This window comes from Poecile atricapillus, chromosome Z (assembly GCF_030490865.1).
Source record: "Poecile atricapillus isolate bPoeAtr1 chromosome Z, bPoeAtr1.hap1, whole genome shotgun sequence".
Classification (NCBI taxonomy): Eukaryota; Metazoa; Chordata; class Aves; order Passeriformes; family Paridae; genus Poecile; species Poecile atricapillus.
Genome location: NC_081289.1, coordinates 53030630 through 53058121, shown reverse-complemented (window position 1 = coordinate 53058121; position 27492 = coordinate 53030630). Strand labels below are relative to the sequence as shown.

The following is a 27492-nucleotide window of genomic DNA, read 5'->3' as shown; positions in this document are numbered from 1 at the left end:
CAATGCTTTGGAAGACTGAGCATTGAAACAGACTTTACAAATATTTAATGGCATCAGTCTGCTAAAACCAGACAGATAATTTAGGCTCCCATGGTTTCTTCTACCCAAATCGGTGTTACTGTTTATCTTTCTCCTCTCACTTAACTGAATAAAAATAAGTGTTCCTTTTTGTCCCTGAACCTCAAGCATTACGAGTGACTCCTGGAAAGCAAATTCTTTTCAGGACTGTTCACTGATTAGAAACCAGTTGAAAATGGGGACTTTCCTCATGCAGAGCACCAAACCAAAACAGCTCTTCATGTCTTCCAAAGAGGAAACAAGTTCCCACCAAAGCAACAGGAACTTGACCCGCAGTGGACAAGGGCACCACCTGCTGACACCTGTCCTTTCACTGACTTCCCTACTGCCCTGCACCAAGTCTGATCTCCTCTGTCCATGGGAAGAGAACAAGCCATTTTCAAAATCTCTTTGGATATTACATGTTCCTACAACAAATACTTCTTCAGGTACCTCAGCTTTCACCTACACTTTTGGGTCTTCAATTCTTGGTCTGAAATTACTCAGTTCTTTTTCCCCCACCTTACACCATCTGGCAATGTTTTTTTCTCTTCAGTTTTCCAGAACTGATTTTTCCTGACCAGCTTCCTTTTGATTTTACACAGAATTCCAGAAAGAAGTAATCTGGATATAAAATGAGGAACCCATTACATGCTTACCTGTAAAAAACAAAAAAACCAAAAACTTTTCTGGAAATGCATGTTTTAGCCTAAAAAATTCAGAAGGACAACTTCAAAGAGAAATGTAGATCATAAAATACTCATTTGTCAATCACTTTCAAGATTTTAATTTTTTTTATATAAATTTTGTCTAAATCTGATAATTGTTGTGGCTGAAGATTGGACTGTGATGCAATTTATACTTCTAAGAATATCTATTTTTTCCCACTTTTTAGAAGTCTTTTTCTAGTAAAATTCTTTACTGAGACAAGAGGATCATTAATGGTTTTTGAATCAGCTACTAATTTACTTACCATTTTTCTAAAGGACACAGCTTTAAATGTAGTTATTTTTCTGTCATTAACAGTCAATTTAATTTATATTCAAAATGTTATAAAATTATTTTGTAAAAATGTTATCTTTCGTTTTAAACAATGGAAAAGGTTTTGATTAATTTTAATATTACTAGAACAAATTGGCATGAAAGTAGGTTAAAAAATCATGAAATGCCTTTGATCAAGGAAACTTCTGGGCTCCCTGCCAATTTCAAAAGAAAAGAGAGATGTTCGAGGTAAAGATGTTGGTGCTCAGCTGGTGTCTCAGCCAGAATCTGGAAACAGAGACCCTTACATTTTGAGTCCTTACATACACAAGAAGCCTTGATGAAATTAATTGGGGAAAAATAAAGCAGTCAAAAAAAAAAGTTTCTGTAGCAGACAAAAGTAAGATGCAGATAGACAGAAATGAGTAGTAGCACTTTTCAGGATTACAATACTTTTGTACATAGAGAAGGATATATAAGCTATAATCCTAAAATAAATAGTACAATCTCATACAACTGTTGTAGCATGTGTAAAGAGGAAAAATTCAAATAGGCACTAAATTAGCTTTGAGACAGCTCAAAAAAAGGTTGTTTGCTTCTTTGGGGTTTTCCATTTTTTGTGTTTTTTAGGAAAGAGACAGGAAAATAATAGTGTAGTCTTCTAAAAATTGTTGTACAAGGAACTGCATACTTTTCAGGGAAAAAAAATGGGATGAACCTCTTTGTTTGGAAGGAATAAGCATCTATTACAGGTAGGAAGATATGTCACCACTTGGGAACATAAACTGAGAACATCCTTTAGATTAAGATACTGTGAATCCTTGCGATCTGTTCTCCTCCCATCAGAGCTGAGGGTGTCAGGCTCTTCTGACAGAACAATTCTGCACTAGAAAGGGAAGGAGGAAGTATTTTTAATTAGGGCCCTTTTCTATTAAATATTTATGGAATTGAAAAATGTTGCAGTAGGCAAAAAAGGTATTCAAAAGTATATATTTCCTGACAATCAGATCTTTTCCTGGGACTGGAAACAGAAAAGAATGATCCCACCAGTCAGCTGAACAGCCTAGTAACAATCTTGGACACATCAAGTTGTGTTCTATACATAACTGATAAAATATTAAAGCAACAAGGGTTTTGTTGACTTTCGAAATTAATGTATAAATTTTAAAATTTTCATGACAAAATGGTCCATGGATAAGTGTTTACTGCATATTTACAACACAATATATACTGAAAAAACCAAAAACTCCTCTCATGCATTTTAAGAAAAAATGCTTGAGCCATGCTTTGTACTTCATATCATTTAAGCAACAGTAAAATCTGCCACACAAAATGTTTTTATTCCCTTTTTTTTTTTTTTTTGAGCAGCTTATTCAAAACATTTAACTGCTTGGAGGAAATTAGATTAACCTACACAAAATTATGAATATGGGCTATCTGTACCTATAACTACCATCTCTGTAGAAAAGAAAGGCAAAATGTATATTAAAATACACCTAATACTTGATATGATTCATGAGTATCTACTAGTTTTGATGAACAGAACAGTTTTATGGCATTTTAATGTATATTCAGTATTATTTGCACTAAAAATTGACCTAGAATTTACCAAACTATGTTAAGTGCATTCTTTCTGAAACTTAAATTTGCCAAAATATCTTGTAATATTATTAAACATGGAATATAATGAATGCAAAATTATTCTACCACAAGCCACTTGTGGTAAAATATGACAGCGATACAATCTATTGCCTCTCTTGCTTGAAACTCCAGGCAAGGTCTCCATTTATTACCCTTGATTGTCCATGTGTGGCTGCTTAGATTAATGGATCACTGGTAGAAATAATCTGTTAAAGGCTCCATGCATCAGAGACTTCCCAAACAGTGGAAAAAAGATAGTTACAATGACATATAGTATGAAAATAAGATCTCCAAGTTCAGAAGAACCAGTAATTTGGGGATATTTTTCTCTGATGGATGACCCAAAATGTGCAAACAAGGGAAGGTTAGTTGTAATACTAGTCCCCATAAAAGAGCTAGCAGAGATGGACAGATATGATCACAACATGAGTGTCATCTCCTTGACTTCAAGATCAAGTATTCTGTAGTTTCCTAAAATCTGTGAGAAAGACTGGCCCTAATTTGTTTTTGCAGAACTCAATGATATTTTATCCAGTGCTTGCTCAGTTACTTGAACTGTTGTAGATGAAACTCTACTTTTTCCAAGTCACCACTCCACTGCTCAATGAAAAATGAACACTTCATTTTCTTAAGTCATTATGGCACTGTTGGCTCTGAGGAGAAATTTAAATTACAGTAATAATCAACACATAATAGTTAGTAAAGTTGACGGAAATTGTTTCCAACCTTAAACTTTCATATACACATCACGTGAGTTGCAATAGATTTACTTCTCTGTTTCCTACTTCCTACTACTTCCTACTTCAAATGAATTAAAATTGTATTTTGTTGGCAGTGCAAAGGCTGACCATGGCACATCAGGCCTCACTCTATTTTCACATTACTGCAAACTAGGAGACACTTGTGCAACAATATATTTACGCTGCTATAAAATTATGTAAGTGGGCTAAGCAAGCCAAAATAACAAGCTCCAGCACCCCTTCTGAAAATGCTTGGAACTCCTCCAATAAAAAGGTCATGTTTTGGAAGATGAGCTTAGTCTTTAGATGAGGTGGTAATGGACACTATAAACCATAAAATGCTCATGGCTGGCATAGTGGCTGACATCCACACATTTGTAACCTCAATATTTGCCTGCTGCAACAATTTCTAAACTACCAAGCCGGAAGAAATGCTTATTGCTCCAGGAAAAATAACTTGTTCAAACTGTAGAAGGATGTTTGCAATATAGGTGGTTGGTACCATGAAGATGGACAGGATATAGGAATCTAAATAAAACTTGCTGCATCATTGAGGAGCTCTGTCTTCTACAGTAGCTTTATGCTAGATGTAGAGGCAAACCTAAGGTAAAGAACTGCGAGGTCATGATACTCAGAAATAATCCCAAGACTTACCAATAAGATTGCTGCTTCTTGGCTAAGTCTTTGCAGAGACTTGCTACCACAGTCTCTGAGGAAATTCTCAATATAGTGCATGATGAATCTCTTAGTGAAAACAACAGCAATAAAGACAGAAGAGGACAGTGCTGCCTAAATCTAGATCTCAGTGCTATGTCTGCATTTCAGAATACAACACATTTTTCTCCCTTTAATTCAGATATGAACACACACACACACACACACACACATGGGGAACTAAAAGGTAGCTGCTATTTTAATCAAGAGTGCAAAGTACTGAAAAGCCACAGTGGACTTTGCATGCAAGTTTTTGTGAAGCGTCAGGACAAGACTATCACCGAGAGCAAAAAATACGCAAAGAGTGAATGCCAGAAATATGCAAAATAGCAATTTTCTGAGATACTGTTTATGATTTAAGATACACACTTGTCAATAGCTAGCACACTAAATTGGAAATTGCTCACAAAACCAGCTAAAACATATCTGTTGGCTTTACATGTACTGGTAAAGGAGAACTGGCACCATAAAATACTAAACCCCACAAGTTTTTAGCTTCTCTGTCACATCTCAGTGCATTTAATATCCTTCTGTCATATTATTTATGACTTCACAAAGAAACCAGTTATTTCCCATTATCTCTTCAATAAATAAGTAAAGCAGAGCATGCTGCAGCACTGCAATTCGTTAATGAGATGCCTACAAAATCGTCACGGTGTCTGGTCTCAGAAGCTTGCACAGCATCTAACTATTAGAGTTCACCTCATCCCCAGTGAGTAATTGCACTTTTTACACATTGATATGTTCCAACCTGATGGCTGAGACACGCATTTTAAAGTAGGTTCCATAAAGTAAGTAAACCTTTCCATGACACATTTAATATTTAAAAAACCAAAAATTCTACAAGTGTTTTCAGGTTTCATTAACATTTCCACCAGTTTATCATAAGAGCGTTGCCTTTTTTTGTTATAAGGGAAACAGGTCACAACTTTTACCTTGGATTTCATGTGGGAAAAATCTGACACTCCAGATCCCACTGGAATGAACTAGTGATATAGAAATGTTACATTATAAACCATAAGATGTAACTAAAACCTGCTGAAGAAAAAGAAAGCCTTTCCATTAGCTCCTGTGGGCTTTGTCTTCAACCCCAGATGCTGGTAGAAATCATTACATTTTCCACCCATTTATCTATATTGCTGCTTAATAAAAAAATGCACAGGTAAAAAATGTTCTTTTATTATTAGATCAATAAGACTGTCACAAATTAAAAGAAACTACCATGAAATGACTTCCACGTTTAAAAAGACAAGATATTTACCAATATTTTTCAAATGCAGCAAATACAATGTTTCCTGTAGTTTCTGCTGGCTTTTTTATCACAAGACACAGTGTTCATAACACCTGTTTCTTTAGTTTTATTCACTGTAAGTTCTCTCATTTCATTTCACTAGTTTGTAGTACAGTTTCATGATATTCCTGTACATTCTTTTCTTCTATTATTTTATATATTGGAACAGAAGTTTTCACTGTTTATTAAATGCACTATCAAGGATAGAAGATGTAAAAGCTGTGAGTTTTTTATGGTTTTCCTCTTTTATTCTACTAGCAGAAATATTTTTATCTGAGACTCTTTAAATACATGTACGGAGGCTATTGTAATGTAATCATAATGCCTCAAGAGAACATATTTTTTTCCTGAGGTGACCTGTTCAATATATTCTAAATACTTTTCTCCTGAGCGAGTTGCTGTCACTCTGTTTGAATGGACATTAGGGAAAAGCACCTTGGGCAAAGAAGCTTGAAAATGATATGAGGAATAGTTAAATTGCATGAGATCATTAAACAGAGCAGGACCACCAAATCTGAATGGGGGAATAAAAAGGAATAAATAAAAATAATTCTTGGCTCTGACATCTTAACAATTTCATTTTGTTCTCCTGGAATGGGATTCAAGTAGAAAGTGAAGACACTTTTGGTGTATGTATGTAGGTTTTCGTACATGAGTTAGTATTGAAGCTCACGTTGCAGTCGTTGAGTCTAGAGAGTGATTTACCTCACCTGAAAGTAGAGATTTATATTTGAGCATCTCAGCTGGGGTAGTACTTAGACACTCCTAAATTCAATTGTTTTTTTCATCAAGTATGTGATTCAAGAGAAACAGAAAAATCAGCATTGTTTACATATAATGGAAACGAAGTTTCTGAGGCAGAAGAGGAAATCTGTTATAAGATGATTGGTAAAATTTCTGGAAGAGAAAATGTCAGCAAAAAAACTTTTTTAGTCAACAACCAATCTCAGGCAATAAGGATAAAGATACATGTTTATCCACAAAACTCATTTACACATGCTATATCATTACTGTTTAATCAGCCATTTCCTTCCAGGAAACAGTTGTGAATATGCATAAAGTCATTCATGCACTGCATTCATGTCAACAAAGCTGCAATATTCTCTGAAATGGATTACCCAAGAATGAAATCTAGTCTCTCTCAATCCTTACAGAATTTTCAGAGTATTGGCATTCATGTCCCACATCAGAAAAAAATTAACTGCAAGTTTATTTGTTTTTCATTAAACAAATTATTTATCTAATGGTTATCATGTATTGGAGGAATATATAAGGAATAGATATATATTTATATAATATAAATTTATATAAATATAAATTTATATTATATAAAATATTTATATAAATATAAATTTATATATAATATAAGGAAGCACACACGATGATCACTAGGAGTGATGGATTTTCATGTGGAAAGGCAAGCAAGCAGATAAGTCCATATAATAACCATTGTTCTGTTGATAAGTCTTAGCCAGTCATTCATTTTAACTAGTTGTTTGACAGATTCCTGTTAGGGAAATGAGGTTTTTTCTTTATACACATTTTATATACAGGGTCAAAGAATCATCTAAGTTAGAAAAGACCACGAAGGCATTGAGTCAAACTGTTAACCCAGCACTCCTGTGGTCATCCCTAAACTATGTCCCCAAGTACCACACCTCCAAGTCTTTACCAGCTCAGGGATGGTATCTCAACCACTTCCTTGGGCAGTCCATTCCAATGCCTGAGCCCTTCCGGTAAATAACTTTTTTCTACATCCAATCTAAACCTCCCCTGTAACAACCTGAGGCTCCTGTGCGATCATTTGTTGCTTAGGAGAAGAGGCCAATCCTCACCTGGCTACAGCCTTGTTTCAGGCAGCTGGGAGTGATAAGGTCTCCCCTGAGCCTCCTTTTCGCTGTGCCAAAGAACCCCAGCTCCCTCAGCCACTCCTCGTACAACTCACTCTCCAGACCCTTCACCACCTTTGTTGCCCTTCTCTGGACACACTCCAGCCCCTCAATGTCTGTCTTGTAGGGAGGGGCCCAGAACTGGACACAGTGCTGCCCGAGTACAGTATATGACCTTATCCTAATACAGTTAGCAGGACAATCCCAAAATGTAGGCAGAACCAGCCATTCAAATGTCCTTTATGCCAGAAGAATAATAAGGAGATGCAATACATGACATATTTTTCACTATTTCAGTAAACAGATCAACCAAGAGATAAAACCTTTATTGCTCTAAATAGCACTGTTATACCAGTCCAAAATTAGATACATCAGGCTCTGTCTGTCATGTTCTCTTATGATATTAGTGCGTGATATACTGTCAAGGTTGCCTGAAAGCTTCTGTGAGTTAGCAAGGCTTTTGATAAGCTAACGAAGAAAATGCCAACTTGTTCCCCTTTTAGCTGTAAGGAACTCTGAGCAAATTCTGTACTCCAGTGTTGATTATGACCATTTCAGTGAAATACTCATGTATGAAGATGGGATCTCATGTATGACTCAACATTGATGCTAGCACAGGAGATGCTGTATCATTTACTTCCCATTAAGATTTTCCTGACAAAAACCAGATAAACCTGTTATATCTGAAGCTGGAATGTACTATCTTACTGTTTTCCTGATGATGAAACTATGCTTCAAATACATATAATTAAACTCCACCGTTTGTTTTTCTCACCCTGTGTCTGCATAAGGTACTGAGAGCAATATATGTATTGGAGGAATGCCTGCTAACACTCCCAAGGATTTGGGATAAAATCCTTAGAGTCTGACATAATTCAAGAAAATAATTGTTGTCCTGGTCAATATATTGCTAGAGGTTTTTATATAAAAGCTTGATGCAAAGCCCTCTCAGGTCAAACCAAAGACTATTTGATTTCCATGGGCTTTGGATCAAGTGAATAGCACCAAATCCTGCAAGGCATTCATGGACTCACAGATGGTGCAGCATTTATGTATCTTACACTGAAATTTTTATTAAGTTTTTGTGTTCTGCAGCTGATGAAAGTTCTCATCACCTTGTAGATTATGACCTTTGATTATATAATAGCTGAAGAAAGTAAGAGTAGTAAGAACTATTAGTGAGTTTAAAGCATCTGCTTCCCTGTTTGCACAGTATTCAGGCTCTATGATATTCTTGCAGACTCTGAACCTATACTTAAGGTACTTAAAAATAGCTATAATGTATCCATTGTCCACAATTCTTTAAAAAATCTTTAGGAAAAAATAACTATCTCCCTACTCTAAGCTTGATCCAACCCACAGTAATTTCAATTAACTGAAAACATGAGAGGGGGAGGTGAAGGAGATAAATTAGTGTAAAACTAAAGCCCTGTCCAGGGTGGAAGCAAAGGTTAGGATGGAAGCAAAGGCAAGTACACCATGATACTGCACCAGTTATAGTGCCAGCAATCTGTAACTTCTACCCAAGGCAGAAGTTGTATCCTTTTTCCTTGATGTGCACTGCTGGATATCTTGCCATTAATTTTTCTAAATTTTTTTTAAGTGAAAAGAAGAATGGACCAGTCATGTCTGGTTTACAGTCTTTCACCATTAGATGAAATTTTTCTTTCACAGCATTGCTTCTGAAAGTATTCTCCATTCCACATGTGGATGAAAAATCAAAATTGCTTTGAACTGAAATCCCAAAAGCAATTTGAACCAAAAGAGACAAATGTGTAGTTCTAGGTTTTTGTTCTACATTTCTAAAAGAAAATTAATAAAAATTAAGTGGATTTCATTAATGTATTTTTGGAAACAGGAAATTCATAAATTGTATTTTCCAACTACATTTTACTTTTATCAAAGTCTCACGTAAGAAAAAAAAGTTCAAAGACTCCTGAAGATATTTTCTATTACCTTACATCATAAGAATTCTTGATATTTCATTGTGATATTTTTAGAAGAAATATGAAGTTTCTTTGGAAAAAAGTTCTAGATATTTATTTTAACATATTCAACTTATTCTGATATTATCCTAGAAGTACAGAAAGTTATGGGTTGCAAGGGACTAAAGATCATCTAAATCCAACACCTCAGTCTTGGCCTTGAACACTTCCAGGGATGGGGCATCCACAACCTCTTTGGGCTACCTGTTCTCATGCCTCACTGTCCTCCCAGTAAAAATTTTTTTCCTACCATCTAATCTAAATATCTCTTAGTTTAAAACCATTCCTCCTTATCCTATCACTATCTGTCCATGTAAAAATTTGCTGTCCCTCATTTCTAAAAGGTACTTTAGGTACTGGAAGGCCACAAAAGGTCTCCCTGCAGCCTTCTCTTCTCCAGGGTGAACAACCCCAACTCTTCCTGTGCTTTCTTCATAGGGGAGGTTCTCCACCCCTCTGATCATCTTTGTGAACCTCCCCTGGACCCTCTCCAACAGGTCCATGTCTTTCTTGTGCTGAGGACTGCAGAGCTGGATGCAGCACTCCAGGTGGGGCCTCACCAGAGTGGAGCAATGGGGCAGAATCCCCTCCCTTGCCCCCCTGGCCATGCTGCTTTGGATGCAGCCCAGGATGCAGCTGGCTTTCCAGGCTGTGAGTGCACAGTGCTGGCTCGTGTTGGGCTTTTCATCCATGAGAACCCCCAAGTCCACACTTCAAGTCCATGTCTGACCAGCTTGGAAATAAGAATGTTGTATGGGCCCATGCTGAAGGCCTTACAGAAGTCTACGTAGGTGACTTGGGTCTGTTTCCCTTGTTGACTGCTGCAGTCACACCATCACAGAGGGTCACCAGATTATTTGGGCACAATTTGCCTTAAGAGAGCCATGTTGGCTGCCTTGAAATACCTCCTTGTATGTGCCTTAAAACTACTTCCATGAGGATTTGCTCCACAACCTTCCCAAGCACAGAGTATGTGGTTCCCTACATCCTTCTTTCTTTCCTTTTTGAAAAGAGGAGTGATGTTTCCCTTCATCTGACTGCAAAAGTTCTTAGCTTTTTTATAATTCTCTGAGTCAGTAACTCTGGTCAGTAATCATAATCACTAAAAGTTAGTAGTTATTACATTAAGAAATCATGTGATCAGGTGTATTCTTCTTTACCTCACACCACGAACCCGTTGTAGTGAACCTGACTGAAAGACCACAGTAGAAAGTAGTTGACTCAGGTAACAGTGAGACTGAGCAAGTACAGCAGACAATGCTGAATGTTCACGCCAGCCTTCAGGCTGTGCTCTGTTGTACAAACACATTATTTGCAGAATAAACCTGCCCAGACCACTGTAAGAGAGGAGCCTGCAGGTAACTTGATACTGGTGATTACACCACCTCTACAACCTTGCCTTCATCTAGAAGTGCAGCAAGAAGTTATCATGAAAATATCCTCTATTAATAGGGTTGTGTTATTGCAAAAACCTAATAAAAATTATGCAATACCACAAAGAACTGAAAGAGAGATCTCTGCATGTACAGGATCTGTACAGCATGCTGTAGAAAAATCCCCCCAGCCCATCCAATGCTAAGCAAATGCATAGATCCCAGCATCTGAAGGGCAATGAGATTGAGCCGATAACTATGTCCCTCTTTATGTTATTAAAACATCTATTTTTATTAAGTAATTTGTTGTTGTACCTTTCTTGTCAAGATTCAGAAAAAATACTGCATCATCACTCTCTCCCATCCCACCATCTCTACATCCCACCACTCCACCCTGGTGCAGAACACTAGCCACTATCAGGCTGCTTTATTGAAGGACTAACAACTCAGTTTTTGACACTGTCTATACCTATTTCTCCCTAGAAAACTAGTTAGGTAAATAATTTCTCTGCAGACTGGCTTCATAGGTCCCTGTTCTCAATTTGATTTGAAAGGCAATTGAAAAGGGGTTGGCATAATAAAAATATAACTTCAAATTTCAGAAGTATGGAAAAAAAACTTGTCTTTGTACCGGGATTTGTTTCAAGGACAGCTTATAAGTAAGCAAGAACCTTAAGAAAGAATTTCTTTTCCATCATTTATCATCTCTACTAGCTTTTCAAAAGCAATAGCTTGAACTGCAAATGGGAAGAGAGTCATTTTTACAAAGTATTAAATCAGAATTGTTGCCCCAAATTGTGAAATAACCACTGATTCCCCTCAAAGGAGAAACAACATTTCATTAGTTATGCAGGACAGCACTTTTTCTTTAAAACATATTTGGAAGTTTATGATAAAGCTGGCCAGTTGAGGGGAAGAAAAAAGAGGAAATATTGTTTCTTCTGTAGTTCATTCATCTCTTTTCACAGACAGAAAAAAAATTAGTATGCCATTTAATGTATAAAAGAGCAAAATTTCATGAATTCTTACCCCCCCCCCCCCCCAAAAAAAAAGGAACATACTGAAAGAAAATGTTATTTCACACTTGTATAGAACTGTACTAGCTGCCAAATTTGAGATTTGCTGTTCTGGAAAAGCAGATCATGAAGACAAACTAAAATTAATTAAATCAAATCTTTGTTGATAAAAGGATTTCATACCAAATTAAAGAATTCCCTTATCAGAGTGATTTGAATGATTTGCAGAGAAGTGAACAAAGTTCAGAAGGAAAATGAGAAAGACAAATCTGAAGCAGTTTTGACCATAATACCCTGTCATGGCCTTTAAGGCTCTGTCAGTCTGGAGGCAGCTTTAGAGAAAATTATATTTTTTAAATTGAATTAAATATGAAAATGACTACTGCAATGAGTAGAGTGTCCCTGCTGAAATTTATTGTAGTGTGTCTCTAAAATTTTCACTCTGCTTCACAGTTATGCACTGCAGTACCTAACTGCAATCTAGAGCTCTGGGACCTCCTGGAAGAACAGTGTCTCAGGGGATATGTCTGATATGTCTCCAGTGGGACACTTTGGAAATGAACAGTGGTGAAACAGCTAACAAGACCATTATGTGGCTTGGTCTTTAGGTTTCCCATTCAGAAGAACAGAAATAGCTTACAATCCTTTGAAGGCTAATCAAGGTATTCTAGCTCTTCATATCTTAACTCACAAGCATTGCTATTTGAAGAATGCTTTCCTGCAGAAAAATACAGTGGAAACTTAAATTTTCTTTCAAATTTCTAGAGGCTTCTTCCAAACCAGCACAAATATTAAATCTCCCTTTATTTCAAATTTAAAATTTTTGTTGTGTTGTACGGAAAAAGATAAAAAATTGGCAAAAGCACTGAAGTGGCCTTCAGGGTTACACAAAACAAGAATATTTTGAGTTTGAATGTAGTGCACATGTCACCTTTTTGATGAAGTGGGAATTGCCATCAACTGCCAAGCAGGTACTCTGCTATGATCTTTGAAAGGAATATGTTATGGGCCTTTCACAGTTATATAATTTGGGAACAAGGAGAGTGGATCAAACCAACTACCCACAGAGCTTGGGATTTATCTCATCCATTTCCACTTGGTATTTAAAGTCTACACTAATTATAATAAATTTCATTTATACTCGGTGCAGAGGAATGAGCACATCCAGATGCCTGCTTCTCTTCATTACCTCCTAACTGAGAAAAGGATGACTAGCTCAGAACTATTTAACTTTTGGAGGAGTAAGTTAAAACCTATAAATATCTCCCAGAGATAGTAAGCAATTGAAAGAGAATTAAGTTGGAATTCCACCTCCAGATTCTTCCATAATAATTCTATTGTACAGCATGTCCTATTTGTCTCCTTTAAAATAGTTTTATGTCCTGATTGTCTTCTTTAAAAACCACACACCTAAGATATTATCTCCATAGCTGCATCCTTCCACACAAACACAGGGACTGGGAAACAAATTATGTACAGACAACATGAAAGGTTTCTTTAAGGAAACCTTTCTGTTGCATTTGGATTTGTTTGCTTTGAAGACAATAGAACCTCTGAGAATAGCTAATGAGCTAGAAACCAGGTATCAGAAAATATATTAAAGGAGAGGATAACACCACTGAGACTAGAGATGAACCAATCTGTTTTCAGCCTCTTGATATATTTCAAAACCATTTATGTGGATCTAAGTCCATACTTCCATCCAGTTTTTTGCCCAGTATTCCAAATCATCTGTCACTTTGCTTTGTATTTACTTAATTTGTTTGCAAAGACGCAACAAGCAGTGCATGCTAAATGTTGTGAATTCATAGAGCAATAGGGAAAACTCACATACAGTCTGGAAAAGCATTGCAAGACCCCAGATCTCTTTCCTATTGCATGGCCAAACCCACTGTAAATCCACTCCATGAATGACTGCTGACAGACATCGTGCTGTACTCAAGGTGTGAAGAGGGCTCAGGGCAGACAGTGCCAGAAGGCAGTTGCACCCAAAGGGATTTGTGTAGTCCACTCCAGGCACTCTTTTCTGTCTTCTAGAGACCTGGAACAAAAGTGGTTCCTATCTTCCCTTCCCACAGCTAGGATTTCATCTTGCACGTGCACTGTTGCCCAAAGATATCTGTTTTTTAAAATCATTGGTCACCTGTGCCAGACACAACGAGTCAGCACCATCTCCAGTCTGCAGCTGTGCCTGTCCCCAGAGGAGGAGAGAGACTGTCACAGCTCTGCCAGCGCGGCAAGAGGCTGAACTGCGCTCAAGGGCTCGCCAGCACGACTAGCAACATTGCTTCTCCCATGAATTATTTAATGTGCTAAATTCCCAAAATTTGGGCCTGCACAGGAAAGAAACTGTAGGCTAAAGAATGATGATGGTTGCAGCCTTTCAGCAGCTGCAACTTCTACAGTGATCTGACTGTGATGGGAGGAAGAGAGAGAGGTGTCAGAAGTAGCACGCCGTCTGAGAAGGACAGCATATCATATTACCTGGGGATCTTTCTGTAAGGAGATTCCTTTATAATATTTACTTCTAAAAGTTGGCACCTTTTGACACATACTATAGGTTGATTACTTTGTTCACAAGCAAACCAGATAAAATTTGAGCTTCCCTTTAACTTGGAAAATAATTAATACTGAGCGTGTTAAATTAGTAAGCCAGTCTGTGGACAGATTTACTCTAAACTATCTTTCTGTGGGAAAGCTTCAATTTGTACCCTTTCAAGCTTCCATCCAGATGCTAAAATAGCAAATTTTATCTAAATTCTCAAACAGTGCAGAGTTTACACTATTGAAATCTTCTTTTTATATAATATTTATCAAATAAACACAAGAGACAGCTGCAAGCATAGCTCTCACTAAGTGTGTGAGAATAGGGGTATATATTCTGTTTGACCCATTCTCCTGTCTCTAGTCCATGATATCCATGCTTCTACTTGGATTTCATCAACTGATGTAAACAAATGCATAAGTAACAAACCCAACCAAAAAGCTTAGAAAAACTAAAAATTCTCAGTACTAGAAGTGGTACAAGATACTGTGGTATTTATATTATACTGTGATATTTATATTACAAAGAGTTAAAAAGAGTTGTTACTAAAGATTGTTTGGTACTTCTGTGTCTTCAATAGAAAGGCCACAATTCTTAACTTGCTGTATACCAACAATGAAGCGATTAGATACCCTTAACCAACAAAGTATACAGGCTCTTCACAATCAGGTTTGGAAAACATCTTCAACCTCTCTGCTCTTCTATTCCTCTGTGGGAAGAAGGAGAGTTGGGGACCAGCATGTTGCAGCTGTCATCCACCATGTCAAAGAGCATCAATTTTGTTCCTAAACAATTCTGCATAGTGCCGTAGTTGCTGCCCATAGCTGATAAGGATGCTCAGGGAATTGCTAAGTGGCTGCAAGTGGAAGAGATAAAAGTTGCAAAAAATGAAAGTAAGGCCACTAACACAATAATAAAACTCCTCTTTTGGGCTATAAAAAAAGGAGGATATGAATAGTAAAAATAATGAAAAGTTAAGGATCCCACTCACATTACATGTGCTCTTATACAGAAAACTCTCGATTCATCTTACTGAAAGAAGCAGTGAGTTAGGATGCAAAAGACACATTCAGACTGTAAGCTAATACACAATCCTAAATTAATTCCTTCACAACCTTACAGTCTAACTCTCAGCCATTTACAGGGAATGCCTGGGTGGCCAAGCTTTCAAGAGATAATTTGAAAGACTGTTCCCTTTGTATCAGCCAAAATATTTTGAGAATCTGCCAGTATAATTCATAGAAAAAAATCCGTATCTCTGGATACACACTTGAAAAAAGTTAGAGTTTGGTCTCATAATATTTTTTTCTAAAATAATAATTAATTAAAGCATGTTTATGTATTATCATAAAATTAGGCTATTATAGATACCATTAAGGATGTTCACAGTTACTTCTTAATCCAAAATTAACTCTCTTAATCCAAGAGATTTAAAACTGTAGTGAAACATACTTTATTTTAATTTACCAAAGTACTCAGAGTAATAAAGTAAAATCCTAGAAGTTTATACTGCCTTTTATACTATATGAAGTCTTATCTAAGGACAGTCTTCAATAATCAAACAGCAAAATTTATTTATACAGATACATATTTTATAACATTTTTGTTTTAATGCTGATATTATAATATTCGTATTTGAAAATATATAAATGTTTTCAATATTGGGATTTTTTTCTTCATATGTTATTTTTTGATATAAAGCCTTAGTGAAAGTGATAGCAAGTACAGCTCACAAATCAAAATACTTCCTCAAAGAGAAAGAACTGTGATATAGGATGCTTACCTCAGGAAATGATTTTTTTTTTTACAAAATATCAGGAAAAAACAGGAAAATATGCTTTCAATATACTTCATTTAGGAACAGAGATAAAGGTAAGAATCAGCTAGTAGAAATGTACTCTGCTTACAAAGTTCATATTACTGCATAAAAAGAAAACCCAAAGGCAGACAAAGTAGTTCTCAAACATCCTACAAAAATCTACAAACAATGTTCATTAAAAATCCAAATAGACACAAAATAATATTTGCCACCATACCAGAGAAGTGGATGAATTTGCAGTGGTCAAAATTTAGACTTATCTTTTACCTTTTCTTACCACGTATCTGCATTCTAACAAATTTACTGTGTATAAGCCAAATAGGAGACCTATTGAAACCAATAAATCCTCAGATTCTTTATTTGAAAAATGGAATCACCTACCTGACATTGTTTCATAATTTTACACACTGTTTCTAAAAATATTTTCATTAATATCTACATGTCACAGCTTCCATTTCTTACATATCTTTTCATGCTGAGCTGTTGGTTTGAAAACCACAGAGACAGAAAATTAGGATCAAAAAATATATCCCTTGGATAATTTACATTACTCTTTCAGTTACCCTTCTTTTTTTTTTACTTGAATTACTCATTCCTCCTTCCTAAGCATACCATACACACAATACTCTTATCTCCTTTCTACAATATGATGTAAAAACAGGGCATAATCTATTTTAACAAGACCTGAACCCCAGCAGGATCCATTTGATTCTGACAGGGCCATTTGATCCTGCCTCTGGGACATACCCCAGATCTGAGTACAGTATTCTGTACTTATCCTAGAAGTTACTCCTGTGCACATAAGACTGTTTTCTAAGGGAACTAGGTACCTAGCTTCACTTGTTCCCCTTTGTGTTTCTCACACCCAAGCCTCTGAGAATTCAAGTTGAGTGCCTGTCTTCATCTCCAGACACATAAATGCCTTTAAATTCTTCCTTGTAGTGTTTGGGTCCTATAAATAAATAAACCCAGGAGAACTCTATGTCTGTGAAACTTGACCTCTCAGTTAAACCAATCAGATCAAAGAAACCAGTAACATAGGTGAAACTGAAAAAAAAAAAAAAAACAGGGATGAAATGTAAACTACTATTCCTAAATTCTTTAAATATGCAAAATTTTACTTTGTTCATTTTAAAAACATTTTTCTAGGTTTTTTTAGCAACCTCACATTTTCTGTAACTGGAAAATCATGGTCTAATTAAGTACATTTACACAGTAGCTCTTAATGCTTTCATCTTCAGGATGGAGATCTGCAGATAAGTACGGAACAATGCTGCACAGTGGAATGTAAGAAAGGAAACTGCTTTTCTAAATACACAAAAAATACAATTACTTATATGACTAATATCTTTGTATCTTTAATAACAGAAAGATAGCTGTCTTTTACTGTTTTGTTAGCTTTTGTCAATGCACTTAACTGCAAGAATTTGAACTCATGGTAGTAGGAATGCTGTACTGATAACTAGGTACATTAAGATGTATTTCCTAATAATGCCTAAGTTGTGTCTATGCTACTAGGAGAAAAGGAGTGCAGTCTCATTTGAATTATAATAGAGATGAATCCTGTTTGATTTTATTCTTTTTATGCATTGATCACATGATCTTCATAGGTGCTCATGTTTAAACCTGAGTCTTCATACACCAGATACCTGAGTAAATTTTTGTATCCAATACATTTCTACAGGACATTCATACCTGTTACGCATCAGATGCTCTAGTTAAAAGCATTACTTTTTATTTCATCTCAAATCACATGTATTTAAGTCTATGCTGTGAAAATAATGCAAATTTCATTGTGCACTTTGGTGAAAATTGATTTTTTTTGTCAAAACAAAGCCCAGAGCTTTTTTACTTAAAGACACTAATGAAACATTACCAGAGGCACAGGAAGAGCAAAATCATATGCTTCTTAAAAAAAAAAAAAAAATTAAGAAATAGTGGTAGAAATTAGGGCCCCTAACTGTGTTAGGAGTTGAAGTCCAAGCATGGTGGAAGTGTATTGTTCCAGGAAGTGTAGCGTAGAGCTATCATTTCAAAGCACTCTCTATAAATTCAAAAACCTTTGCTAATCAATTCATTTAAGAAAAAAAAAAACTTAAAGACTGTGTCCTTCAGAAAAACCTGTGCTCCTATCTATTGCCCAATAAATGATAGGTACAGAAATATACAGAATCTTTCCCATCAGTGTCAGCTCTGTTGTCATGCAATTGATTAAACCTCTTAAGGCAGATTCTAAATATCTTCTGTATTTCTAATTTATACTCCCTCTTTGGAACAATCTGTAATCTTAACCCCTGATGAATCAGATTCTTGTTATCTTACCATGATGAATATTACGAACTTCTGCCAATGGACTATAATGATGTAAAAATCAATTAAAAGGAGTAAAATTCATTAGACTTTCTTTCAAATGCCTGAAAACTTAATTGTCACCCTGAAGTTGCAAGATGTTCTCAACTTATTTTGAATACTCACTTTATTTCTGTTGTATTTATTTTTCCTTCTTCAGAAATACAGTTTCCATTTCCAGATTTTTTTTTGCATGGTAGGCACTATTTCTAATACTGTATTCATAGATTTATATGGCTTTTATATTGCAAATTTTTCATCTTAGACAAAGGCACAATGATGTGAGTCACATACGGATTGTCATCACTCAGTTTAAACTTCTTAGGTTTGATCACTTAAAGATTTTACTAAAATGACAGTATTCACTGATGATTACTTGAATGATAGGCCCTAGTTAACAGATCAGGCACTAGTCATAATTACTCTCTGAGATTATTTGTTCTGCTGTACTAAGCATATTTCTATGCTACATCAACAGTAATCTAATTCTTATTCCTGTCTCAAAGTAACAACAAGGAAACAAAATTCAATCTCTTTCTACCAAAGGAACAAACGTATTCAATCCTGAGCAGAAAGATCTTTTTGTTAAGCATCACCTTCATGTTCTTATAACTGAACTAAGGAAGTTCATGCTCAAGAAAAATGAGTGAAACAAGCCAAGTCCTTCTCCTTTAAGATTTTCAGGGTTTTTTTGAAGAGGAAAGCTGGTCTCCAGTGCAACCAAGTAAGAATACAATTACTCTGCTCTCTTACTGTCAAGTAACAACAGCCCAATATAGTTTCAGTAATCCTTTTGTTACATAAAAAAAAATAAATTTTACTGCTATCAAAATGACCCTTTGTATAACAGTTTCTCCCTGGAGCCCTTTTTGAATATCTAGTAATGTACTTTGAAGGTGATCACAACTACACTTTGTGCCTCCTCTGTTATATAGGCTAAATGTCTCTGCTGTGAAGAGAAAATAGATTGAGACATCAAACACATTTGTAAAATACAAAATCCACTAGGTTGTATGTAAGACAAAAATAGCAAAGTTCTATTTGAAACAGGGTTGAAAATATCAAACAAAAAATGAATGAGCAATATGTACTTACAAGATACAGATATAATACTCTAACTTTGTGAATATTTACATTTGTAACACTGATCATAAGAATATATCTGAACTTTTAATGAATTTTTTTTTCACAAAACAAAGATTTTGAATTTTTTTCTCTCTTGTCACATTTTAATAAACTCAATTTTTTAATATAAGTTGTGAAAAGATGGATTATTTCAAACTAAAATGCAGAGACTATAAGGAACTAAAGACACTTGAAAATGGCACAGTAGTGAGAAAAGAGAATATGTGTGGCATTTGAGAAAAAAAGTGATGATGTGGAAATTTTATGATGCTCATAAGGAAAAATTTATCAAGCAAAGGTCAGAACAAAAAATCTGTTCTGAAGAAAGTTCAGGTCAAATGAATGACAATGATGACAAATGAAAGATTTGATCTAGTAGTGAGGGATGATTAGGAATCTGGAACAAAGGAGCAGAAGAAGGAAAAATAAAGTCAGCAGAGTCTTATTACAAATGTTAACCTTGTCTTGAAGAAGGGAGGAAAAGTGTCAACCAGTGCACAAACCCCAACCATGAAAACTACGGAAAGTGGTAATTGGAATAAATAATGGAAAAAAAATAGATAGAACATACCCATATTGATGAAACAAGAATGGAAAAAGGACTGAAGATGGCAAACATGAATATGCAGGCAAAGGAAATCCTTTGCTCTCTTCCCTTGTTCACTGAGGCTTTCTGTTATCACATCTAGTCATCTGTTCATTATAAAGTCTTCAGAGAATTTGATATATCTTAAGTGGGTTTCCTCACACATTATGGGCTATATTAAGAAATAATGAAAACAAATAGCTGCTTTATCTTTTCTGAAAGACACACCTCTAGTTTATACAAAGAAAGCAAATAAATGAGTAGTCTTGAGTTTAACCTTCCCTTCATATTGTGTTCATCTGCTGAAGCATTGTGTGACTTTATAATGCCACCCAATGTAAAAGCTATAAAAATAAAATTTTAATATAGCAGTGAGATTGCTTTAGAACTACTCACAGAAGAGCACTACATTCCTTATTTAAAGTATAATATCTTCATAAAACACAAACTAGCTATAGCTCTGACTGACTCGGGAACAAACAATATCCTTACACCATCAAAAGCTTACCAGCTTACCAGCTCATTTGCTGGCTCCTGATAGGGCAGATGGAAATTTATTGGATTGTCATGTTATAAGGTGATAGCAGAAAGTGACATAACTGTCATTATGGGTGTAGATGTTCACAAGCCCCCATGGAGGTCTCACAGTCCCAGTTCAATAGACTTGAGCTTTTCTCTCTCAAGTTTCACACTAACCTGATTCTTGACCTCTGTGCTTTCCACTATTATCTTGAATCTCCATAAAATATTTTGTGACCTCTTTCAATTTTATTCTCCTTTCTCCTCTTGTTTCTACTTTACTTTTGCTGCAATTAATCCTGAAAAAACACTAGTCTGGAGTTTAAAACAGTTCAGTTTCTGGAAGCATACATGCTGTTTTTCTAGAGGCATCTTTCTCTCTCCATCTTTATCTTTTTCTCATGTTCTCTTTCTTCCTTTGCTCCTTTCTTTCCTTCCTTTCATTTTTTTTCAGCTTTTTCATGTAACATTTCCATGTACATGTACTACTTGAGCTGAGCAGTCAAGAGCAGTTAATAGCTGGTATATCCTTGGAGGCAAAAATATTGTAATATTTGAAGTCACTAGCACACTGCAAAAGAAAATGTAATCTATGTTTTTTTAAAGACACTTTAATTGCTCAGCAATCATGCAGAACTGAGAAATATAGCTCTGCTTCCAAGGTAATAACTCCCCAAATTGCAAAGGTCGCTTACTCAATACCCTTGCTATCTAGAAAAATATGACAATGACACCAAGACTCAAAAGCTCAATTTTATGTTAATCTATTATTCGCTATTAGCTTTCATGAATTTTTGTAGTATTTCACATAACCTGCTGTGTGCTACTGTCATTTAAAACATAAAGACTTCATCAAGCTTTGTTTCTAAAAGAGAGAAGTTGTTCCTGTCAAGTTCATTTATACACCCCTGATTCAGCTAAAACTAAAGTTAAAATGAACAGGAGTCCTGTATTAGTAAAGAGGTGGTAAGCTTTAGCACATAGAAAAGGTATCAGTACTAATTACAATCAGTTTTCACTGACCCTTGATGCTTTTCCCTGCAACTTCCCTCTCCTTTTGTGTAATTATTCCATCAACTAAAAAGATTTCAAAGCTTTTTATTATGCTAATTTTATTTAAATTATTCACATATATATATTTAACATTTAAACATAATCTTTATAAAGTTATCATGATGTTATTAAAAGGACATAATCTACCTAATGCACTGATAAAAGATTTCATAAAAATTGGAGATGTGTGTCATATCTGAACCTGTATCACACCTCAACTTCTGAGGGTGAGACTTTGGATCTCTGTTCAACCTGCTCAAAACTTTCTCTGTTCAAACTACCTTGAAAAAGGAGTCAAGCATGAGAGGATTCTCTTTAACCCTTTTTGTTCCACTTGGGACCAAAATATTGTGTGCTGTATACTTAAAAACAGATTCTTAGGTTCTATTCAAAGAGATGTGAAATTATGCTCAAATTACAGCAGTACTTTTGAAGATTTCACTCAGAGTAATACTTCAAAACCTGGAATTACAGAATAATACTCATGTAGATACATATGTGTGTGTGTGTGTGTGTGTGTGTGTGTGTGTGTGTGTGTGTGCCAAAGAAACAAACAAATCATATTAACACCAGCTGAGATCTCATATCTGTATTATAATCAGTTGCAATTTGGGCACAAAACAAGAAAATTTTCTGTTCAGTACCATGGACAAGTACTTTCCACACTGCATAAGCATGGAAACAACTTATTCAGAAAGTACCTTTTGTTACAAAAAAACCCTCAAAATACACCAGCTTCTGTTTTTTTTTTATATTAAAGTATCAGTCAACTCTTTCTTGAAAACATCACTATTCTAATTAAAAATAAATGGTAAGAAATATCAGCATCAGAAAATACAGGAGTGTGGATCTAATTACCATGCCTAACTTGCTGCTTCTAACTCATCCCTTCCATTTGTCACCAGCAACAGAAAATGAAAACCAAAAACCACCCAGGAACCTAAAAGGCGGGTTAAAATCCCCAAAGCTCTTGTCACTCCTTTTTAGCATAACTTGCCCTTACAAGAAGTATGAAATATTTACTATGCACTATATTTATCTTCATTTGTTATATCACACTGGAGATAAAAGCCTGGTATAAAAAATGGTGGCATAAGACATTCCTTTTATCTTTTTCAATATTTTTTATGTGCGTTTCCCAAGTAAATTACTATTGCACATAATAAATCAAGTTTTTCATAATAGTTTAATAATGCACTTTCATTTTGTTAAATTTAAAAGTTATTCATGTTTCATAAGTCTCAACAGTCCCAACAAGATATGGCAAAATGCTAATAAAATGATGGGCTTTGCCTTAATGAAAGTGCTAAGTTTGCCATGTAGTAATTATTAAATAACTAGGTAGTTTGTAATGAATCAACAAATTTTCAATTTCATAGATGGTACTATACAACAGAAAATTAAGAATAGGGAAAAATTATCATTTCAAATTAGTCAACCTTCTAAATCCCTGTTGTAATTAAAGACAAATGCATTTTATAACTCAGTGCAGAGAATCAGCTGATACACTCAGACTCTGGAATCAGAGACTTCATAAAATACTTCTCTGTCTCATCTTTCCATTAAACTGCATTGCATTCTAATGTCAATGGTGACACTTTTTTTTAACCCCTATTCTCTGAAAGAAATTGTATTGCCATTAGAATTATATTTAAAGACACATGCTTGATGTGTCATATGTCTCACACTTCCTCAGATCATTTTCCAGAGCATATCACCAGTCAGTGTAGCTTGACATCCATGATTTAAAAGTTATACGTCCATGAAATTCAAAGGAAATGTGTTCAGTGTCCTAAATAAAATCATTAATGTATTTTTTTTGTAAAGATAAGGTATAATTTTCATGAAAACAAATCTTTTTGTAATAACAAACTCAATATCCAGGTCTACATCAATACATGACTTAAAACAAAATGGCAGATCCACATACTGACCAAAAGCTTGCACTTTGGTTCTCCTTATAAGAATTAGTAATTTAGGAACACTGTAACAGGTCCTAAGCGAAAATACATACTCCACTAAAAATCCACTGATAACTCACATGTACTCATAAAATATTCCAATTTCACTGTCCAAAACCAAACAGTTTGAAGACTTTTTTGCTTTGTTTTGTTGTTTGCCTTTTCAGGTTTTTTGCAGTTTTTGGATTTGGGTTATTTTCATTTCGGCAATGTTGTTGACTCTCTTAAACATGTAAAAAAGCTAGAAGGAAGTTACAAGTTGTAGTCCTAAAGTTCTGTAACAAAAACTTACCCTCACATTTTTTTCTACCACCATTTTTTCTAAACTGAGTGTTTTCCATCCGTGCCAATACACTTGTTGAAATGTTGGCTGTAACCAAACACCAGCTGCACTTACCCCAGTGTTGTCATGGTGACAATGGTGTACCAGAAGGCTGCAGGGATGCTGGTGAACTTGCTGGCTGATGAACCTTTCTCTGCATAGTACATGACTGTGGCAAAGATGATGATGGCCATAGTGAGTGAGAAGAGGAGGAAGCCTAACTCCGAGGCACAACTTTTCAGGGTATAGCCCAGGATGCGCAGACCCTGTGAGTGGCGGGAAAACTTAAAGATCCTGAAGACACGAAAGACTCTTAATGTCACAAAAGCCCCACTGACATCCTCGTTATCTGTCATCACCAGGCCAATGTAATATGGCATAATGGCCACCACATCAATGATACTCATGACACTGCGCACAAATTTGTAGCGACTAGGAGCTGCCAGCAGTCGTAGGAGATATTCAACTGTGAAGATCATCACACAGGCAGTATCCAGACAGAAGAAAGCCACCGCATACCGCTCTCCACAGGGCAGCTCCTTGATGCGCCCCGGGCTTACCCCACAGGGCACTGTCTCCACCACATTGGCAATAACAGAGACAGCAATGAAGAATCCAGTGACATAGTAGAAGACCAGTGCCAGGGTACTGGTGTGTGGGTTTTCGAAGGCCCGCCACATCCTCTGACGAGCTGTCATTGAGGGTAGGGAGCTCTCAGCTACGTGATCCGTATCAGCATCATCCTGCAGGCGCTCAGCATTCTCACGCCGGCGATCCTTGTACTCCTCATAACAGCAGTCACCAATGATCTCAGGGATGATGCCAAAGAAGGCCAGCTCCTCATCATAAGCTGAGATGCACTCCTGGCGGGGATAATGAAGCTTCCCAGTGCGGTAGAAGTTGAGAATATGGCGGAAAATGTCAGGGTCCCGATCAAAAAAGTACTGCTGTGTCTCAGGGTGGTAGAAGAAGTCCCGCTCCGAACTGCCCAGCAGAGTGTCAGGGTAGCGCTCTAAGGTGTCCAGCCATGTCTGGAACTGGATGCCACTCACATTCAGTACAATCAGAGAGTCCTGGCTTCGCTTTCTCTCCTGCCGCGGAGCAGCTGGCATGGGACCAGTAGCCACTGGCATCCATCCTATGGCTGCTGCCCTGGCAAAGGGTAACCAAGCCGCTACACCTGCCGCCATGGTTCCAAACACCTATTACAGCTAAGGGAGTCAATCTAGAGACAGTTCCGGTCCAGCCACTAAAATAGAGAGGGAAAAGAAAAATACAAATTCTCACATGTTCTTGAGGCAGCAGAATTCTTGAACATTTTTGTGATATTCAGTATTAACTGAAAACCTTTTTGCTTCCTTTTTGTTTCCTCCACTTTTTCAACCCAGAATATGCTTTCCAGGCGCTGGTCAGACTGCTAGGACAATAAATGAGGGCACTTGGAAATCCCTGTATTCAAAGAAGCTTCTCTAACAACCAAATCCTTTGGATATAAGGTCTCCATTCGAGGCCCCCCGGATGGAAGCAACAGTCCTCAAATCACTAGCCCCTGGAGCCAGCTAGTAGCTCTAGTGCAGCTGTGCAGCCACCTGGAAGGAGATTTTCCTCCACGCGCGATGCAGCCGGTCCCCCGCCCCTCCTCCGCTTGCTCCCCGCCCGCCGCCGGAGCCGGGCCGCGGCAGCCAGCGGAGCCCTCCCCGGGCGGCTGCAGCGGGGCCGCCAACGCCGCCGCCGCTCGCCGTGGAGGGGCGGAGGGGATGGGCCGGGCGGGCCGCCCCCCTTCCCGCCGGCAGCCCTGGAGCAGCGCCGGGAAGAATCCTCTCCCTGACCTTTAATCGCTGCCCGGGGACTTCTCCAGACCCCGGGTAGGGGCCGGGGGAGCCGGCGGGGCAGGGGGAGGAGCTCCGGGCGGCAGCATTAAACTTTAAGGCAAGTTTTCCGTGCAGGAAATGCTTTGAAGGGCAGAGGGATGCCGGGGATAGGGCGCCGTGAGCGGGGAGCGCCCACAGAGAGGGAGCGGGCAGAGCGGGGCTCTCCCCTGGACGGAGCATCGGGGCACGGATAGGGGCTGGTCTGCGGCCAGGAGACCAGGGTCGGGCAGAACCCCGCGGTCCTGGCGGGGGTAGGAGCGGGGGCTTTGGAGACACATGCAGTAGGTGGGCTGCACGGGGCATCCCCGGGAGCGCCCGAGCGGGCGGCGAAAGGCGAACCGGGGAAGGCTGGCCGTGGAGTGGGAAAGGGGCAGGAGCTCCCTGGCGGCGCGGGAGGCCGGGCAGCGGGGCGGGCGGGGGGGCGCGGGGCAGGAGTGCGGGGTGCAGAGGGCTCGGCGGTCGGTGGTGGATCATGCCCCCCCATCCCTCCCCCCCCGTACCCCGCCTCCTTCCCATCGCCCCTTCCCCTCGGCTCAGTTCTCGAATCCCTCCAGACGTGCCCAGTCTGCGGCACCTACCTGTGAAAGTCTGGCGAGAGCGCTCAGTTGCATAGAGACTTTTGGAAATACGAGCTCTGCCGCTAGATCTCCGCGCCCCGCCGGGAACGGCGGGGAAGTAGTTGCTCCTGAGAAAGCTTGATCGCATCCAAAGGGACATCGATAATAAGGCTTTCCCCCACCCCCACCCCCCTCCGCCACCGCCGAGCGCCAAGCAACAAGTTCAAGGGGTGGGTGGGGGGAAAAAAACAACGTAATCGCGCCTGGCAGCTCGTGGAGCACGTCCTTGCGGGGCGCGGATCCTGCGGCGCGGGGCCGCTGTCAGGCGCGGCTGCGGCTGCGGCCGCTGCCCCTGCCCTGCCGCGGGCTGCGGGCGGCAGCGGCGAGGCCCTGGCGCGGCCGGGGGCGGGGAAGGGGGCTTCCCGCTGCCTCCCCCAAGGCGGGCGGGCCATGCCACCCCGCCGCGCCGCCGCCGCCCGCGGGCGAGGGGCGTAGGGGCGGGCGGCGGTGCGGGCGCGGGGAAGCGCGGGGCGGGTGGGCAGGACATCGCTCCGCGGGCGAAACAAAAGGGCTGCGGGCAGCTGCGCCGGCGGCGGCGGCGGCAGGGCAGGCAGGGAGCGCGGCTGTGCCTGCGTGCGCGCCGGTGTGTGTGTGTGTGCCACCCTGTGTGCCGGTGTGTGTGTGTGTGCCGGTGTGTGTGCCATCGTGTGTGCCGGTGTGTGTCTCTGCGGGGCCGGGATCGTGCGGTCCAACCCCTCCGCCGGCAGCGGAGTTCGCGGTGCTTTGGGTAGGGATCGGGCGACGGCGATAGCTTAGGTGAGGTACCGAGGGGATTTCTGGGGAGCGCTAGCTGCTTTCAAGGGAAGGGGAACCGTTCACTGCAAAAAAGGGGGAATGAGATGGCTGGGAGCGAAGTGTTGCGATGCTCCTCACAACCCGCCCCGAGCCACTCCGGAGTTCTGGTCGCAATATCCAAATGGCTCTTACCAGCTTTGGGAACGGCGAGAGCTGGGACGGGTGTGGGAGCATTTTCCTCCTCCTCTCCGTTCCGCTCCCGTGCCGAGCCGGGTCCCCTTTCCCGACGCTAGATGGCGCGTG

The 27492-nt window shown here is 38.6% G+C and overlaps 1 protein-coding gene across 1 annotated transcript in view; it reads right to left on the bottom strand.

Annotated features, from left to right (window-relative positions):
* LOC131573837 (potassium voltage-gated channel subfamily D member 2) overlaps nucleotides 1–26753 on the bottom strand; it is a 268863-nt gene extending 242110 nt beyond the window's left edge. The window contains exons 1-2 of the mRNA XM_058828121.1: nucleotides 26416–26753; nucleotides 24042–25215 (exon numbers count right to left, since the gene is read on the bottom strand). Of these exons, the coding sequence (XP_058684104.1) occupies nucleotides 24042–25156 (1115 nt within the window). The 5' untranslated portion in view covers nucleotides 25157–25215; nucleotides 26416–26753. The remainder of the gene's footprint in view (nucleotides 1–24041; nucleotides 25216–26415) is intronic.
* Between the last annotated feature and the right edge of the window lie 739 nt (nucleotides 26754–27492).